Source organism: Zootoca vivipara, chromosome 4 (assembly GCF_965207765.1).
Source record: "Zootoca vivipara chromosome 4, rZooViv2.hap1.1, whole genome shotgun sequence".
Taxonomy (NCBI): domain Eukaryota; kingdom Metazoa; phylum Chordata; class Lepidosauria; order Squamata; family Lacertidae; genus Zootoca; species Zootoca vivipara.
Genome location: NC_142587.1, coordinates 68,008,883 through 68,029,112, shown reverse-complemented (window position 1 = coordinate 68,029,112; position 20,230 = coordinate 68,008,883). Strand labels below are relative to the sequence as shown.

The following is a 20,230-nucleotide window of genomic DNA, read 5'->3' as shown; positions in this document are numbered from 1 at the left end:
TTTTGAGAAAACATATACAAAGTAAAACTGCAGAAATTGCAGAGTTTAAGAACATGGTATAATGTAGCACACCAAACAAACAAAACAACATCAAGAAGAAAACATAACCAGTTTAACAATCCAAATAGAAATAAGGAAAGTTAAGTACAGTAATGGGTGGGGTGGAAAGGGTGGGATAGGAGATCAAGTTATCATAACCGAGTCCCCCTAAAGGGAGTTTTGAGATTGCAGAGGGGCTAGTCCCACTTCTACTGCATTAATAAAAAAAGGAAGGGGAATCAAATAGATTTGAATATTTGTGATGGTTTTGTAGTTTGTACACCAAGGACTGTGTGTATATATTCCTTACAATGGACGCTGGGGTTGCAAACGTGATCCGTGCGGGATGCATGTTCGCAACCCGCAGCGTTTGCCACCCGCTTCTGCGCACGCTCAGGTTGTGATTCGGCGCTTCTGTGCATGCGCGAAGCACAATTTAGTGTTTCTGCGCATGCACGCGCGCTGAACCTGAAAGTAACCAATTCCGGTACTTCCGGGTTCGGTGCGGAGTGCAACCCCCCCAAAAAACATAACCCACAGCAGACGTAACATGAGGTATGACTGTACTTTGGTATTGCAATGTTCTGTCTAATATGGCCCATGATGGTCACTGTCTCATGTATGAATACCATCTTAAAAGCAGTGGTTGCTGTGCTCTTGAAGCACACTGACCACATTATTGACAGATAAACTATTCATTCTAGAACTGAGTTCAAGGGAAACTGCTTCTGCCTGAAACACTGAGAGAGCCCAGCCTTTTTTAACATTTACATTGCTGGTAGGTATATGTATAGAGAGCAAAGCAGGAGATAGGCAGGCTCATTCAGTGGTAGAAGGGGGGGGGATCTGCAGCAGCTATTTTTAGGTACATTTGGATGCAACCTAGGTGAAGAAAACATGGTACTCAGAACATATGCCAAATTTTCATAGATTTCCAGCTTTCAGACTCAATTTATTTGCAGTCAGATACCTAAAACGCACAAGAGAATAACTATATAACTTAATGAGATATCTACCTTTGTGAAACCATGGCACTGTTCCACATAGCACAGTTTTGGTAGTCTTTTCTCCTGCACTGACTGTAATTTCAAGAAACCCAATTTCAGATCTGTTGGCTTTGGAAGAAACTGAAAACTTCCCAATATTATTGGTATGTGTGATTTGCACAGAAGGTACTGCTAAGATAACTGTAGACATTTATTTTACAAGGAAGTAGAAAGGAAGTTGTGGGCTCAAGACTTGTTCCTGTATTGTAAAATCATAGTTTGCCATTATGTCTGGACCATCTACTGAGTTGGGTGACACTTTTCCAGGGGGGGGGGAGAAGTAATTTTTATTATGTTCTGATATTTAAATATATAGTTTTTATAGTTGGAAATATGTGCCCACATCTGAAAAATATATATGTAAGGGATAAGCAAGAAGCCAATTAGACAGATATAAATTGATAGTATCAACATATTGGGAGAACCTTCTTATAGGGAATACATTAAGATTCTCATCTTAATATCCTTAGCTATGCATGGAAAGTCTCATTGAAGTTAATGGGCTAAAACACATAAAAATTAGTGCAGGGCTGCATCCTGAATGAATAATTGATCATTGTCAATTTCCTGTACAAGTGTTCACTGAGGGGAGAGAAAATTTCATGCCTGTGAAAACAGATCTTTCATTAATATCCAAAAGCCAGAGAGAACTTAAGGAGGTTTTTTTTATTGGGGGGGGGTCCCAGGAGCAGTTGAAAGTTGCAGTAATATACATGGCAATGACCTGGTTCACACTTCACATTAACACATAAGCTAAACTATTGCTTAATGTGAACAAGCAGGGTGTTGGTGCACTCTGCTCAAACATTTCCACAATTCTGCTTCTGCTGCCGCCGCACAATGAATAAAGTAAGCCAGAATCTGTCTTGTCACCTTATCAAACCTAGGCTTGTGGCTTTACCCCTCCATGGAAACAATGAGAAACAAGCCAAAAATGAACATTAGTTACTGCTCAGAGTTTATTTGGGTAGAGAGAGAGAAAGAAAACAAGCTTGGATTCTAGACAACACAACAAGCCAGACTCTGTCTTGCAATGTCTGGTGCAGCATCATCAAGAGGGGTTGGGGGCGCCACAGAAACTTTAGAGCAGCATGTTCCAGCACTCAGCTCATTCCCATTAAATCATAGTTTGCTTTCAACCAAGGTTTAATGTGGTATGCAAAACTTATGTGATTTTGTAATTTCAGAACCTATTCATTCTTTATAGTTTGGCATAACGGTGTGCTTCAAACAAAGGGCCATATATTTAAAATCTTTACATTAGTGGCTTCCTCACATGTACCTGTGAAATTATCATGTTTTCACCTTTGTGTTTAAGGATGCTTTCATGTCCACAAGAATACTGGATCTGAATATGCACCTGTTTCTTGATACAAAAGTGGCTAACAAAGTTGAACATATTGTAGAAACGTCTTACGCATTCATAACTCCAGGTGTCGTTTATATGGCTGTGTCAGGGGCAAGCAGCAAATAAGGTCTAGGATGTCTGGAAGGCTCAGTTTCTGAATCCAACAGAAATATCAGTCTATATTAAAAAAAGCTTTGCCTCATTTGTGCAATTCATTTTAGCCTATGGGAATTGAAAATAAAGCTATAATTTTTCACAAGTTTATTTTGACATGAAACTGCCTTCAGAGCATAAATGAAACGTGTGAACTTGTAAGCTGTTGTTTTCCTTTGGTACATATATTCTGTTTAAATTCTTTCAAGGATAATTATGTATTTAATTATGAAGGAACTTGCATACTGGGTGTCACTAGTGATTTATCCAGTGCAATATCCGGCCCATAGCATCAGTAAGTACTAAATGCTCCAGAAAAGGAAACCAGGGCACATAGGAAATGACACATGCCCTGTTGTTCACTTCCAGCTTCTGGCAGTCAGATCTTTGGGGATACTTTTAGAATAAGTGCACATGATGCCTGATAGTTATTTGAGTCTTCCAGGAATTTGTCTAATCCCTTTCTGGCTCCCAGTTACAATTTTACTGAACATGGTATCCCAGAGCAATGAGTTCCACAGGTTAATTTGTACATTGTGTACAAAAGTATTATTGTTTTGCACCTGCTACTTTATTGATTTAATTTCTTCCAGAAACAAATCTATTGACTTTTACCTTAAACCTTTACAACTTTCGTATGAAAGCCCTTACATAGGCCTATTAATATAGCAACAAGAAACATGTTTATGCTAGTTGGGGAAGAATTCCACACTGTGTTTAAAATAAAAGGGCACTCTGGATTAACAAGTGGTGTGTTTTACATTTCAGAATATTTCATAAAATGTATTGTTTGTACAGTGAGATATCATTACCAATGACATTTTTAATAAGCAGTGACCACTAATAAAGTATTTCTATTTAGAGCTTAGTCACTTAGCGTAGCTTGCGTATATACAGGTGTATAACCTTTATCAGAAAGGTGGGTTATACACCTGTCAACCTACATTTCCCAGTATAATTAAAGAACATGTGGAAAACTCTGTTGGAAGGAATCCCAATATTCATCTTTTTGTATACAGTATAGCCCTTAAGGGCATCCCTTATTTAATATAATCATATTTGAACGAGTTGTTCCCTGTTTCAAATCACTGTCCACAGGACATAAAAGATTCTCCTGTTGGAAGGTGACTGCTTTAGATATGACAGGCAGTTCCACATTATCCATTATAATTGTATTGATAAAGCAGAAAACTAACTTGATAGTGCAGAGGAGGTCATTTACAGGTGAAACTTGGAAAATCAGAATATCGTCGAAGAGTGCATTTATTTCAGTAATGCAACTTAAAAGGTGAAACCAATATATGAGATAGATGCATGACATGCAAAGCAAGATATGTCAAGCCTTTATTTGTTGTAATTGTAATTATTTGTCGTTAGGCGGGTCAATTATAAATGGAATGTAATTAATGAAATGTAGTAGCAATGTTTATTTTTGTATTATTGTAACTATTTGTTTTATTACTGTGGAATTTCCAAAAGAAAGCATTTGTAAAAGAAAAAGAAAAAAGTTGCATTACTGAAATAAATGCACTTTTCGAAAATATTCTAATTTTCCGAGTTTCACCTGTATGTGGCAGAGGGAATGAATAAATAATTACATTGACAGAAGAGGCAAAGGAATGACTTATCTTTGGTATTTAAAGAATGCTAACTAACTTGCTTCTCAAGAGATGTGGACACCTATTTTCCAAATACTATCAAGTCTCTTGGTGATTCCGAAGGGCTCAATCCATGCTGATGTGTGCATCAGAAACATTGTGTGCACCTAACCACCAGTAGATCACCTATTAGCACCAGGAGAACAGAGAGTGGGATCTGGCTTGATTCCCCAATCCCCTACGTATGAAGTAATTATTGGATTAGCTGTGTTCAGGCAAATAAACCATGCCCCTAATAACCCCTGGTGTATGGGATTCCTTTCAGATTTTTGCACAATCTTGCATTTCTTCTACCTGATTTTGGGTGATTTCCTCCTTCCCCCATCCACACTGCAATAGTAAAAGGGACTAAAGGAGGCGTAGAGAAGGGAAAGATCCATTGCACAAGCCACTTTTTATTTTGATGTTCACATGAGTATACACAATCACATATTGTTTTTTCTGTTTCATATGGCATATACATCTAGTAGCATCTTCTGTGTTTCCAAATAATCTACTCTAGATAATGCACTGGTGTATCATTTTAAAAAGGAATCGGTAGTGCTCAGTATGCCAAAGTCTTGAAGCATATCTAGATGGGGGATTATGTGATTTTTTTTCATTGGATATAGTTGAGTTGTCTACAAATTAAGTAACTTTTAAAATCCATCTAGAGTCAAAGCTTAAATTATTGTACTGGGCTTTCTTTGAAATTACAAATGCGCCTGAAATGCTCTGCTCTTTATATTGGTCTTAAATCAACAGTGATGAATTCAGCAGCAAAACTAGTTTACCTGCTCACTTGAAGTGATTACCTTTTTAGGTGTAGATTCTGGGATTTTTTGACAGTGAAGCTAGTTTTTGTGATATTGATATAAAAAAGTATTTCATCTAAGAGCGTGAACTTTGCATTTTGAAGTATCTGAATGAAGAGTTGGCATAGCCGCGAACTCATCTGATTGCCCTAAGGCAGGCCACTATTTCAGTCTCTAGTCTCAGCCCTCCAGTTATAGTATGAGGCAAAATAGTGCTGACCTAATTTACAGAATTGTTGTAAGAGCTGCCAAAATAATGTAAATGTTGAGGACTCCAGCTCCTATTCGTCCCAGCCAGTCACAAATGATGGAAGTTGCAGTGTAGCAGCGTTTGGAGTAATAGTTTTCCCATCTCTGGCCTAAAGTCACCAAGTGAACTCATGGCAGAGATTAAATTTAATGCAGAGGTTTGCGCACCGCGCGCACACACAATTTTTTTTTTTGGTATTCAGAAATGTTTTTTGCTTTTGCTTTTTTTGTTGGGGAAGTTTTTTTTTTGGGGGGGTGTTCTGGCCTGCTTTTTTAAAATCAACTTTTTCTTTGCTTTGGGATATGTGTAGGTGTTCCACCAGGTGGTTTTGTGTGTGTGTGTGGGGGGGGGACATAGTTTAGAGCATCATCAGCTTTCCACCTCCTGTGAAATAGGTATTTGATGCTGACCACAACAGTTTATTAGATTTCTGTATATGCCCTCAAGCTGCTGTAATTATCCTATAAAAATGAATTGTAGTTTAAAAGACTCTACCAAATAATATGATTCCTCAAAATATTTTTTGAGATTCAAAATTTTCGAGTAGGTGCTCTGGTGTTTTAAGTTTCTTGCCAAATTAACTTCTGCTTCTCTTATGCTGTGAACCAAGCCTTCATTACTATTGCTTATGATGAATGGGATAGTTTAATGTTTACTTCTAAAAATGGTTTGTCCCATTTGCTATGGTGGTATTTAACAATGGGCACTGTTCTGCAGGAAGTTATCCTGTTGAAATAAACACTGAATGCATAACGGCAGCAATTAGTCAGTTAAATATGTGATTATCAGGCTGGGGTATCCAGTCGTCCCAAGGATAGTTATTTATACAATAGTTTGAATTAAATAATCTTCTATTTAGTTTTATATGTACTGGAACTGTAAAAATAAAATAATCAGAAACCGCAATACAGTGATACCTCCCGAAACGTTTGACTCCCGAAATGTTTGAAAACCAAGGCATGGCTTCCGATTGGTTGCAGGAGCTTCCTGCACTCAAGCCATAGCTGTCAAGTTTTCCCTTTTCTCACGAGGAAGCCTATTCAGCATAAGGGAATTTCCCTTTAAAAAAGGGAGAACTTGGCAGCTAGGACTCAAGCGGAAGCTGCTTTGGATGTTTGGCTTCCAAAAAATGTTTGAAAACCAGAACACCTAGGGGTTTTTGGCATTTGGGAGCCGATTTGTTCGTCAACTAAGCCGTTTGAGAACCAAGGTTCCACTGTACTAGCTATGAACTATGTTTGACCAAGATTAATGTGACAATATAATCAAATCATCTTCAGTATCATAGGTTATAGTCAACTTACTTACGTAATGAGTAATCTATGATCGTATGACCATTATTTGTGATCGGTCTTTTGGCATTCCACTTCTCTGTTCACTGAAACTGAAGATCACGTCAGTGCATCTATATGTGTGCATCAATAAAAACAGGCCTTTGTTTAGAAACTGACTTGACTCTGATCAAAATGGTAATGGTTCTCATTTTTGTTTAATGGATGAATCAGTCATGGGTAGAGTAGGTAGCCAAAATGATGCCCTGCAGGTGTTTTGGTCCGAAACTCTTGTCAGCTTCAGCCAGCATGGCCTGGTAAAGGATGATGGGAGTTGTAGTCCAGCAACATCTGGAGGCCTCCCATCTTGGGTTTCCTTGCTGTAGACAAGGGCCATTTCATGTATTACATTTTACAGTGAACTCTATTATATGGGCAACTCCTGCTTTAGGCGCATCCAATATGTGTGTCATTACATGCACACACACAGCACTGAACCTGGAAGTAACTTGGAAACATCATAAAAGACATCACTAAAAGGGCAGGGACAGAACAGGAACAGAAAGAGGTACAATATAGAAAAACTCATTTTTCCTTGAAGTGCCCCCAAGAGGGTTTTTTTTTCAAAAGAATTTTGAGCGATTCACCTTGCGACCTGTTTCAAATCTCTCTATTTTGGGAGGTAACATTAGTGTCACCTAGGGGTAGGTCCTTTTCTGTTGTGGCACCCACCCTAATGAGTACATTGTCAAGTGAGGTTTTCAGGCCTTATGAATATACTGCTTTAGGCAGTTGGTGAAGACCAGGCTTTGGGGGGAAAAGGGGTTTTGGTTAATTTGGTAATTTTTGCTGTCAGTTCCATATTACTCTTTGTGTTGCTAGAATTTTTTAAACAAGTTGGATATTGTTAAATGTCTTAATTGGATTTTAAAAATGATTGTTGGTTCTATTCTGTTTTTACCAATATTTGCTAGCTGCCTTGAGTTTATTTGGAGAATAGTTTGGATAGATTTAAAAAATAAATAAATCACAGGTCAACTTACTATATTGTATTATCAAATACAAATGAATTGAATAGTGAGATCATCCAAGGCAAATGTTTATTCAGGTGCAAAAAACCTCAAGTGAAATTATTCTCTGAAGGTGAAATGACCTGATTTTTATAGTGAAGTCAGAACTAATAGGATTATTCTAGTTTCTGTTTTACTTCTAAGTAAGAAAAATAAGGTGGACAGTTTGCTCTAGAGACACCTGTACTATGATGGAAACAAAAATATAGATAATTGCATATTGAATATGATGCTTGGAATAGTGCAAGAAATTCAGAAAAATTGGCCCTGTTTCCCAGGTGGGCAAAATCTGATCATATAGAATTTGGATATGATTGGGAGCAGAGAGGAAGCAACAGACAACCAGGGAATGATCTGGACATGTTCTGTAATTCACCCACCATGTTTTTGTGCTGCCGGTTATCTATCTTTGCATATTTTACCCCGTATTGCTTTTCTGTATATATACAGTAACTGATAGCTACTCCACTAGGACTTCCCAGAGGCTTTACTGACTTTCCATGGTGAATCAAAGTGCAATGAGCTTTCTGATTGTACAGAGTGAGGTTTTTACTGTGCTTTATCAGTTATATTAGAAAGCACTTTATTGAGAAGCTTCCGAAGCAAGAAAGCAAATGATTGTTTGCTGTATGATTTGCAACAGTAGTGGCCAGTGTGGTGGGACAGAGCTGTGGAGCCAACTTCTCGAGACTGGCTTTGTTACAGCTTTTACGTGAGCAGCAGAGAGGTTGGGGCTGCATGGACAGTGCCAGACATTCCCAAAGGTGTGTCCAATGAGCCTCACCTCACCACTGCCTTGCCCACCCCAGAGACATCCAGGTAAACTGGTGTAGCCACGCTGGTTTCAGGATGGCAGCTCCACTGCTCTGCCTCATCTCACCAGTTAATACTGACTTGCAACACTAACAGAATAAGTTACAGCTGAATGGTTCATGTTCCAAGTCCCAGCGAAAAGGGCCGCTTTTTGAGTGTGTGTTGTATATAGTGATAAACAAATTTCTAGACTTTCTGGATGTGGAGGACATTCTAACATGTTTCTTTACATATAGCAGCCCTTCCAGAGGTGGAGTTTTTGTCACATCTGTCTTGAACCTCCCAGTGGGTCCGTATGTGTTTCCCCAGTTCCATCCTTCTTGCAGTGTGGGACCCCAAAATTTGCCAGATAAAGATTAAAGATCTTGGAAGCATAAAAATTATGGAATGTCAATATAACTAGTCATGTTCACCCATAATATTTAGCTAGTCTAATAAAAGATGTCATTAATTATTTCTGCCCCCAAACAGAACAACAACAATAACATAGTTGCCAACTCCCAGATGGAAAAATCCGGGATCGGCTGTGGCGCAGCACCGGAAGGTGCGCTGTGGTCATTTTGGAACTGGGCAGAGCGGCACCGGAAGTTGCTTCTACGCATGCTCTGCCCATTTCCAAAATGGCCGCAGCGCCAGAAATTGCTTCTGTGCATGTCCAGAGACTCCAGACATGCGCAGAAGGAGCCTCCCCGGGCCAGTAATAATCTGGGGGATTTACGGTTTTTTAAAAAAAATCCGGGCTGCCAGCGGGAAACGGCTGGAAAAACGGGGGATTCCCGGGGAATATGGGAGTCTTGGCAGCTATGAACAATAATCTTCTCTGTGCTCTACCAATGTAGGCCTATAATGTGCATTCGTTAGGAACATAGGGAGAGACTTTCACACCTAGTCTATATTTCTTCTAGTTTTTCTTAGTTTCTTATATATATATATAGTGCTAGTTTTAATGTTTTTATGTGTTGTTTTTTTGCTTAGAATATTGTAAATTGCATTAAGTTGCTGTGGCAAAAAAGGACTAATAGGATAATAACTATAATGGATTTTCAGTACAAGCCTTCTGAACCTCACTTTAATTGAGAAAGCAGCATGCCTTAAAATAGGAGAGACTATGAAATCTTGACTCATGTTTGAAAATATCACAGAATGTGTGCTAGTCTTATATGTCTATTTAGTTTGAATAATGCTTCAATACAAACAGTTTCAAGTTTCACTTTTACATGTCAGTTATTATTATTATTATTTGCAAAAGTGAAATTGGGGCATATGCTTATCAGTGCAGGCAAGATAATTTGTCAACTGAAAAATTATATGTTTTGACTCTATGTGATCTGTAAGTTATGCTCAGAGCAGATTCATTGAAATTAATGGGTTTAAGTAACTGAAGTCCATTTATTTTATATAGTCTACTCTTTGAATATGACTAAGCTGGATTTCATTTTCTGTGTTGGTACATAATGCTACAAACATAGAGATCATAGGCATGTTACTGTAATTACATCTTCAGATGTTTTAGAATATTTATTGTGATGCATCTTGTGTAATAAGAAAAAAACCACCCCAGATCTTATATTCATTTACATTTCAAATTAAGTGATGTTTAATATTGTCCACATTTATAATAAATATTTCCGTTTGGGGGAAAACTTTGCTTTGATTTTCAACAAGTTAACCATTTATTTATGTTTGTTATAATTATTCATTGCTGCCGTATACTCTCATTTTCTGCAACCGTGGCTACTGTCCACTTAATTCCAATCCTTTTGTAAACCAAGTTTTATATTGTACATATTACCTCTGTATAGAAATAAATGTTAAAGGGTATGTTTGAATCAGCAGTGTCTTAGAAATTGCTAGTTTTAAAAATGAGATTTTGGTGAAAAAGCAGAGAGAGATTATTGACTTTTGAATATATTTTTGCAAATTTTAGGAGGCGAAATTAAGGATGGGTAGACAGGCTCTGCGAATCTGATGAGGTGATGGTAAGTGATAAAGGACTGTACAGCAGCAAGGAATTGGTTGTATCTAATCAGTTCTGTAGGAACTAATGAAAAAGCATTTCATCCCTATTGATATGCCTGTGTTTCTGCTGTTGCATCTCTCCCTGTTCTCATGCGGTTTGTTTCCCCTTCCTCCTCATGCCAACTCCTCAGCTGCCAATTTATTTTATGTCACCTTCTCCATTTTGCTGTTCATGAAAAGTAGCAGATTAGCATCCCCAAGAGAATTCAATCCAGTTAAGAGTCTGAGCCACCTGGTTTTTACTGTCCCACTTTCGATATTAATATTGAGGGTTTTTAGTACTGTCCATAAATCTTTGGGATAAAACCACTGGGAAGTTTTACCTACTCTTTCCGCTTCACATCTCTCTTGTATGGTGTTCTCTCTTTCCACACTAGGTGAACACTGACCAGGAATAATAAAATGATAATTTCTTAGAATGGGTATACACTATGGGTGTCCACTGACCACAGGATTTTGTTCAGACCTTGATGATGTGCTTTGGGGGGGACGGACCTGCTTTCATTTGAAGTCCTTCCGAATCTTTTTTAATTGGGTTTGGAGTCCAGCTTCACTTCAGAAAAAACAACAACAAGATTTTGTTTCCCTCCTCACATGCCTCTTGACTATTATAGGTGTGTTTTTTCAAAAGAAAACTCTCTTTTGACAGAAGTGGATAAGATTTACAGGGATAGTAAACCCTCCAGAAATAGGCAGATTGGTCCAGCAGCATTTGTGCTGGACATCTTTGTGTGTGTGTGTGTGTGTGTGTGTGTGTGTGTGTGTGTGTGTAAGGAAATATCTATAACTTCTTTATTTTTGGAATAATGTTATTAAATTTCTATGGGAGCGAATCCTGCCACATTTCAGAAGGATACTAGCAGTAGCTTTTCCCACAAGGTCTGCCTTCACAGCTATGAGTTAGGTTTTTAAAAAAAAAATATTTATTTTTATTTTTGTGGGCAATTGATTTGAAGTAGCAGATATGAGAGAGGCGCCCCTAGGAAAGAAAACTGTCAAATTTTAAAGAAAGTTTTTGATTGTGGGGGAAGAGAGTAAAAGGGAGCCACTTTCCTCACTGTGATTTCATTAGGGGGCACCAATTCAGTAGTCTTAAGTAGGTTCCCATTGGTGGTACTTCACACAGAGCAAACAGGAGTTTTATTTGAAGAGTAGTCTAGTGTGTTCTATCTCATGGACCCTTAGTTCCCCTACTTTTAAAACCTCCATAACTACATGTCCAAGTTGCTTCTTATGTGAAGGGGAGCATGAGAGGGGGAGAGAGAACAAGAGCTGCTGTGATTCCTCAGTATGGGACACCTTATACAGATGCTACTCAACCTCAGACAAGCCCAGAATCCCTCCGAAGCACCTGACATCAGTTTAAATTCATCCAAATCTGCTCCACACCCCAGCATACACACAAGTGGAGATTCTTTCATATTTATTTAACCTACATGTTCTGCACATAGTTCTTATAAAGAGCTTATGCCCCCTTCCCATCGAAGAGCCGTTATGCTCGTGAGATTAAATGCCTTCCCCTCTGCAGTGATCAAAAGTAGATTCTCACGTACCCCATATCAAGCCCGTCTGTGTGCCTGCAACCAAGAAGTACCTGATTCAATGGACCACATTCTCTTAGATTGCTCTCCACATAGTAGACCTCGCCAACAGATGCTGAGCAAAATGTTGGACCTCGGGCCTATAACTCCGAGAATAAGTCAAATGAGGTTTCTCCTGGCAGATCGGGGCAAAGATATCACTGCTTTAGTAGCTTCCTTTTTAGCCACAATTTTACCTGAAAGGGTTCCCAATGAACCATCATTTCAGGGAGCAGACAGGGCAAAGCAGAATATCTAAGTACACATGATCACAGTGTGACCAACAACCTTCAACAGCTTCACCCTTGTCCTTTTAATTATCCCAGTGACCTGAAATGTTTTATACTGTGATGCCAATAAAGGTACCGTGTTTCTCATATTATAAGACACGTCTTATATTTATTTTTTCCTTAAAAAAAACACACTATGGCTTATTTTCAAGGGATGTCTTATTTTTTTCCTCCTCCTCCTGCCGCGGCCGGCATTGCTGCTGCGCCTATCACTATGCCTTATTTTCGGGGTATGGCTTATATTCCTTGAATGCTTAAAAATCCTGCTATGGCTTATTTTATGGGTATGTCTTAAAATATGAGAAACAGGGTATTTGATTTGATTTGAAGGGCTTATGCAGACATAACATTTGTGATCCATTAAATACTGAGAAAAGAAATAGTGAGTACCAACGTCACTCAGTTAACTTCATGGATGAGCATGACATTGCAAGATAATGCTATCAAGTCTGCACTCCGTCCTAGCAAAAAAAATTATGACTAACTAATTTTAGTAACTGGCAAAATGAGCTAGCTCTTAAAACACAAGTATAATTCAAACCTTTTATTTTGTGTTATCAAAATGTATTTGAAGGAAATGCAGTCTTGTAATTTGTAATTTTTAGCTTGTTAATAGGGGGCTGCATTGAAATAATTATTACAGGAGACTGTAGTGACCACTTAACTGGGTGTAAGTGCCATTGAACTCGTTGTCTGAGTTCAGTATTTGGACAGAGATAATAATAATAATAATAATAATAATAATAATAATAATAATAATAATATATTACTTATACCCCGACCATCTGGCCAGGCCTCCCCAGCCACCCAGTGGTGGCCCATGGAGCAGAATGTGCTTTGTGAAGCAAATAATGTCTCCCAAATCTGACTGGGCTCTTAGGTGCAGAGGCGGCACATTTCTCCACCTGAGGCGAAACAAGAATTAATGCTGCCCTCCCCTGTTTCCACCACTGGAATGCCCTGTATCTTGCAAATTTCTCTGAGAGCCTGAGCATTCCACAAAGGATTCCAAGTGGCCCTGCTTTTCAAAAAAAGTTGTCAAGAGCAGGGCATTCTGCATGGTGTTGACCCATTCTACTCGTCTTTTCCGACCCAGGGGCCGAGGGGGGGGGGTTGATGTTCTGGTAGCAGCAGAAACAGTTGGGCATGGCTGCTGTGACATATTCATTGCAGAGCTTTTGAATACAGGGGAAGGGGATTCTGTGGTAAAACAAACGTTTGTTGCCTGTATTTCTGTGTGGAAAACAAACAATACTATCTGAATATTCAGGTATCTGAAGAAGTGTGCATGCACAGGGAAGTTCATACCAATGACAAACTTAGTTGGTCTCTAAGGTGCTACCGGAAGGAATTTTTAAATTTTGTTTAAACAATATAAAGTTCTTCATTTCTAATTTTAACTCTTGTTGTTTTATTTTTAAATAGTAGAGTTGCCCTATTCCAATTTCCCCAAACTGGGTGGCCTAATTTGCATATAATGCATATTGTTTTCTAATGCACATTTTCCTATCATTTTTTTTAAAAAGAAGTTTTTTTAAAAAGAGTGTGAATATACAACTTTTCTGCAACAGGGTAATGTAGCACAGGGTTTTTGTAGGGTTGCCAGACTCAGTAGAGGATAGGACTCTGTGCTTTTAATTGCCCTGCTCTCTTTTGAGTCTGGAAACCTTAAAGAGAAACCAGCAGACCCTTTGTTTAATTTCCAAGCAAAGGGTCTGCTGGTTTCTCTTTAAGGTTTCCAAACTCAAAAGAGAGCAGGGCAATTAAAGGCACAGAAGTCCTGTCCTCTGTTGAGTCTGGCAACCCTAGGTTTTTGTGCAACTGAGTACGTACTAGGTTTCGACTGGAAGTGGACAAGAGAGGACAATTTAATAGGCTGACTCGCTGGAAGCTAAAGGGTGATTTGCAGGAAGGATTTTTGGCTGAAAATCCAAATCAGCCTATTTGCTACCCTGCAATATCAGTGTTTTATATCGCTCAACCACAGCCCTCTGCTCACAATGTTGGATTATGCTGGTGTTGCTTATTCTCAAGGCAATTTTAAGAGGTTTTTTGTTTTTTGTTTTAAAAAGAAATTTCCACATGAAGTAAGACCTGAGTTCAAAAAAGAATGAAGTCATGTTGCTACTTTTTGTTTTGTGAGGGACCATGCTGCTGATTAGTAACAGGTATGCTAAAATTCTTGGTCTTTCCAATGGTTTATATAAGCAGCTGTCACTTTCACCCAGGGTGTGGGAAATTTTAAATGGAACTTGGAAGTTCCATCTCATTGTGACTCTTGTTTTTCCTATCTCTATGGATATAGCTACTCCTTTTTCATGTCAGTTACAGCTGTGATTTCTGTCATTGGCTACAACAACAAAGGTGGGAGATTTTGCACATTCTTCTTACTTTTATAAGAGCTATCAACTTGCTTTATATATATGAAAACTGGGAATCTAGCCTTGCTAATAGGGTTAAATGGGTACCAGCTTGCAAATCTGAGCCAGCTGGACCATATGACAACTATTGTTAATGAGGGGGGGAGTTAATGATGCAGTATTTTATTTTTGTTTTTACAGTCCCATAACAGAAACATGTTCTAGAAAACTAGAAAAAGACAAAAGGTTTATCTAAAAGTTAGTACTTGGTATCCCACATTCTTAAATGTAGCAAATATGCAATTGGATCTAAGTTGTGGATTATTAGACTTCTCTAATACACAGAGGAATGAATTATGAGGAACCACATATCCGGTGAACCAGAACCAGAATTTCACTAATATGGTAGACGTGAAATCATATAGCCATGGTGGTGTTTGGATATTTTTCATGTATGCAAAGAAACTGGATTCTAGATTCAAAGTTCCACGAAATTTCTCACATTTGCACTGAGTTACAAAGGTTTGCAATATAATAGTCCATCCCCACCAGGTGGCCTGTAACCTTTCATGGTATGCAGTTGTTCAGGATAGTACTACTGTAGTCGGTATTTGTAAGAGTGATGACTGATAAGAGCAGCCCTGAACCCACTGTGGTACCAGGATGAGCTTTTGCACGGCAGAAATTACTTTCCCAAACTGAAAAAGGGGTTTGAAGTGCCTTGGTTTATTACTTGCCCCTTGGTCTGCCCCTCAATCTTATCGATTGCTTCATTTGTTTTTCCAGTTTCCTTTCCTGGAGTTGCGTCTACAACTTGCAAAAACAAGACAAATTGAATGTTTACATCACTTATATCACTTAGATTAACGAGTAAAAGAAGAAATAGGGTGCTTTGATATTCTGATTTCTATTCTATGAATTCCATAATTCAGCAGTGCCAATCAAATATTTTCAGTCTGCATGGGCTTAGGTACATATTGAGATCATACTTCTCTCAATAATGTGTGTTAGTTTACTAACTTAGTATGCAGTCCCAAGTACTGAGGGCAGATGGATTTCCAGCCTGGAGCTGGCACAGCGCTTGGGCTCAGTACTATCACACTACAATAGTAGGGCTGGTTCAGAATCCCCTCTACCTCCCACCTCTGGTTTCAGCACTTTTCATTGGCTGCTGCCTACCCACATGTTTGACAGGTGGAAGGGGGACCTCTACACCAGCTGGGGGATGATGCAGTCAGATTTGCAGTTAAGGGCTGGAGGGCTTGGATGGAAAGTTAAGTCTCTTCAAACCAACCCCCAGTGCAATACAAAATTGGCTCGGATTGTTCTGTTTAAAATGTTGACCTATGCAGCGACAAATTTGCTTGGGAGCTAGCCCCAGTGAATGTAGTAGAACTTGGTGACTAAGCATGCGTAGGATCGAGCCACACAGTTCTTTCTGTGCATCCTGTAAATTAGTTGGGTTAGAATATTTTTGATTTACAGCTCTTGGCCACATCCATACATCTAAAGCACATTTAAAACACATAGCTTTCCCCAGTGCTCCCCCCCCTTAAAAAAAAAAGTTTAGTGGCACTCTCATTTTCCTACTCATATTGAAATATTGCCCCTCCATGAGGCCAAACTTAGATTCACAAAATGTTTAGGGGTATGCGTACCTCTGCATCCCCCCAGAAAAAAAGCACTGGCTTTTCACAACGAATCCTGGAAATTGTAGTGTTTTAAGGGTGCTGGGAATTGTAGCTCTGTAGGGTCTAAGCTACAGTTCTCAGGATGTGCATTAAATGCCATCTGCAAATGTGCTTTAAATATATGGCGTGAAATTAAGAACAATTAAATCAGAGCATTCTCTGTCTAAAGGTGTGTGGATGACAACCTATATTTCTTACCTCACGTTTAGGAGAAATATTCTCGGAGCCCATAAATATGACCTCCAATTTTATGACCTCCAATTTATTTTTCTAAGCATATCTCGACTGTATGCCTTATGAAGTACCTTGTTGTATAATGCAGCAAGACTTCTACTATGAAAACTTTTCTGATGCAAAAAACTGATTGTTGTTTTTATTATCTAATTCCTATACAACCAATTGCCAAGCAAACTCTTGTGTCAATAGCTGTTGCCTTTGTTTAATTCCGATTAGAAGTATGTTCTTTATTAGCCATCCTAGCCTCCTTACTTACCCACCTTTGGATAATTGAGGCTATACTGCAATATAAAATATGTTATTTATAGCCAAGCTGTTTTTTTTTTTTAAAAAAAACAGCATATGGCCAGTTTTTACCCTTATAGAAGTTACTATTTGACTTGTTTGGTTAAGTGCAGTAATGCAAAAATGTGGATGGAAAGCTTACATTTGAGAGACGTAAAAATAATTAGAAATGATATCGTTACTTTGAAGAATACTCTGAGGCTGGACAATGAAGTGGCTTAGATGAAGATGTATGTGATTTGGGAATTTTGCAAGCTAAGAGGAACAAAACTTTTTTTGGGTGTCTGATGCATCCAGGTATCATTTCCAGATACTACATGAAACTGGCCTCCTACCCATATCAGCATTTGTGAAATCCGAGCTGTCCCCATGGCCCACCTTAGCTGTTACCGTTATAAAATGCCTCAGTGGAGAATGTACCTGACTTGTGGAGAAAACTCCAAATCTGTGCTGAGCTATGGAACTTGCTGGTTGGCCTTGGGCAAGTCACTATCTCTTTTAAATCGTTGCCAGCTCCTTAGAGAAAGCGCAGGATAGCAAAGTAATGCATAAATGTTGTTATTTATTTTTTTCCGTTTCCAAAACAGGATTGTGGGAGGGCATGCCCTAATGTTTTGTATGTGGGGCTGCCCTTGAAGATGGCTTGGGAGCTTCAATTAGTGTGGAATGCGGCTGCCATAATTTTTATCAGTGCAGCCAGATGGTATCATGTTACACTGAACAAATCACATTCTCTGCCCTTTTGCTTCAGAGTCCTGGTGCTTTCCTTTAAAGCCTGAAATGTCTTGGGACCGAAAGAGGTGAAGGAGCACTTTTGCCTCCCTGTGCCTTAAGATCTTCAGAGCAGGCTCTGCTTCACGCCCCACATCAGTTCCAGGCTGGTACAGGATGGGCCCTTCTCTGTGATGGCACCGCGGCTGAGGCATGCATTTCTCTCCTAAATAAGGCAAGCAGCTTCTCTGCTACCATTTTGGCCCCAGGTGAAAACTTGTTTTCTCAGGCATTGTAACCATTTGAGGAGTTTACCCAGTGTGGTTTACCCAGTTGCTTTTATTTTAGGTGCCTCTGTTACTAAACAGTTGCTTTCATTTTGATGCATTTATTATTAGTGTATTGCTGGTGTTCGTGTTTGAAATTGGTTGTTGTTGTGGTTTTGTTACCCCACCCTGGTATCAGAATCGATGAAGAGTGGGTTACACAAATCCAAATAAATGTTACTCAGGCTGGAATCAGAAATAGATATTGGCATGAAATGGAATTATTGCCTGTCAGGTGCATTATCATTTCTTCTCTCCCCCCCCCTCCACTTGTCGCCTTTGGATAAACATGATCTGAAGCGCTGCAATATCCTGCAAAACCTGCCTGCCGGAGACCATTATGCTTCTCCTCTACCACCTTGCAACTTTCTGAAACAACTAGAGAATACCACTCCAGCCTCAGGGAAACAAGTGTACTGGAAAACTACATATCTAGGGCACAAGCCCTGTTCAGTATAACCAGAATTTCGATAGGCCAGTACTCACTCTGTTTTGATGAACTGTAAAAAAAAAGTCACGTGAAAGAGCGGGTGGGTTATTGTTGTTGATGTTAGCAGTAATACTGGTATGCCAGTAATGCAGTGGCTGTTCGAATGTGCAGCTGAGCATAGACCACAAGAGCCAAGTCTTGTTCATGCTTCATTCTTTAGTGCCTTCTGGCTCCACCCTGTTCTTCTCTGTTCAACTGAAATCTTTTTTCCGTGTTTCGTGTTAGCTGCTGTCGGAAGCTAGTACTCCTGCTCAGAAAACAATTATTTTCATAGCCCTAGCAACATTTTTTTTTTTAAAAAAAACCAAACTGTTGGATTTATTCATCTATTTCCCTTTTCTGAAAAGAAAAAGCAACAGGCTGGGAAAGTCATGGTGATGGTGGTGCTGATGATTTTGAAAGGAATATCCTATTCAGTATACTTGGCACAGCGTTATAATCAGAGTTGTAGAATTTTGCACCCAAAATAACGAGGGGTGAATCTGAAAGATGGATGGGTAGATGAATTAGTCTCAGGTAACATATGTTTCCATTTCCGTGCGCTGCTCTGGTTTGCCAGAAGCGGCTTAGTCATGCTGGCCACATGTCTGCGGACAAATGCCGGCTCCCTCGGCCTATAGAGCGAGATGAGCGCGCAACCTCAGAGTCGTCCGTGACTGGACCTAACGGTCAGCGGTACATTTATTTTTACCTTTAACATATGTCTGAGTATTTACTTGGAGATGGCTATACACCTGAGGTTATAATCCTTTCCTAAACACACCTGTTAGTGAAGCCCATGGAACTCGGTGGAACTTATTTCTGAGTAGATAGATCTGTTTGCATTAGATAGGATGTCAGTGGCTTAATACCAGGGATCGAGAACTGGTGGCCCTCCAGAAATTGCTACAACTCCCAACACCTTCATTTTTTGCGGACTTTGATCATAGACATCCAGAGGACTGCAGATTCGCACCTCTGCTTCAGACCATCAATATGAATATTTCCCACATCTGTTAAAATGTACTTAACAGTAGTTCATGCTTTTGTCCCTTATTAGCATAGCTTTGGTTAAGTGCCCACTTTTCAATGATAGCTGGCTGTTACTTAGTAAACAGAAACACTTTAGCAAATACTCATGCATTGGGCTTTCCCCCTTCTGCTTCCACAAATAGTGCAACCCAGCCCACACACAATTCATTGTGTTGTAAGCTGCTTAAACACAGAGCAGTTTCAAAAGGAGAGTTTTTATGATGGAGCCTGTGGATGGTTTTGTTCAGTGGGTGGTGTGAGTGGTAGAAAAAAAGCTGCTACACGAGCAATCTGCAGCAACCTTCTTTGGATTGGGCCCGCAGTGATTAAAGCTAGTGTAGTTAGGCTGCAGTCCTGTACATACATACCTGGGAATATGTCCCATTGAACTCAGTGGGTCTTATTTCTCAGGAGGCATGAGCAGGATTGCAATGCAGTAATTTAGATTCCCATTGGCGTGGTGTAGTGGCTAGGAGTTGACCCAGGAGGTCCCTGGTTCAAATCTTACCCCTGCCATGAATTCAGGGGGCAAGCCACTTTTCTCTTGGCCTTGGCTTCAAAACTGCCACAGGGGGACAATAAAAGTAGCCTCCATTGCAGGATTGTTGTACTAAATAGTATACGCAAAGCACTTCAGACACTTGAAAGGTGTCATATAAGCATTAAGTAGTATTCTATTTTTGCCGCACAAGATGTAGAAGAGAGTAAATAAGAAAAAGCATGGGATTAGTGGAGAGAAAAAGAAGTACCCCTATGCTTAAAAAAGCCTCTGTTGGTAAAATTGAGAG

General features: G+C 39.3%; 2 protein-coding genes across 43 annotated transcripts in view; one reads left to right on the top strand and one right to left on the bottom strand.

Moving 5' to 3' along the window:
• The window catches only part of CD47 (CD47 molecule), a 636,578-nt gene that overhangs the window by 410,695 nt on the left and 205,653 nt on the right, over positions 1 to 20,230 (bottom strand). The window lies entirely within an intron of this gene.
• The window catches only part of BBX (BBX high mobility group box domain containing), a 126,693-nt gene that overhangs the window by 27,352 nt on the left and 79,111 nt on the right, over positions 1 to 20,230 (top strand). For 27 of the 42 annotated variants that reach the window (XM_088668092.1, XM_035116507.3, XM_088668112.1 and 24 more), the window contains one exon: positions 10,370 to 10,421. The exons of the other annotated variants lie outside the window; for them this stretch is intronic. In XM_088668092.1, coding sequence (XP_088524218.1) covers positions 10,419 to 10,421 — 3 coding nt within the window. In that variant the 5' untranslated portion in view covers positions 10,370 to 10,418. The remainder of the gene's footprint in view (positions 1 to 10,369; positions 10,422 to 20,230) is intronic. 42 annotated transcript variants of the gene reach the window in all.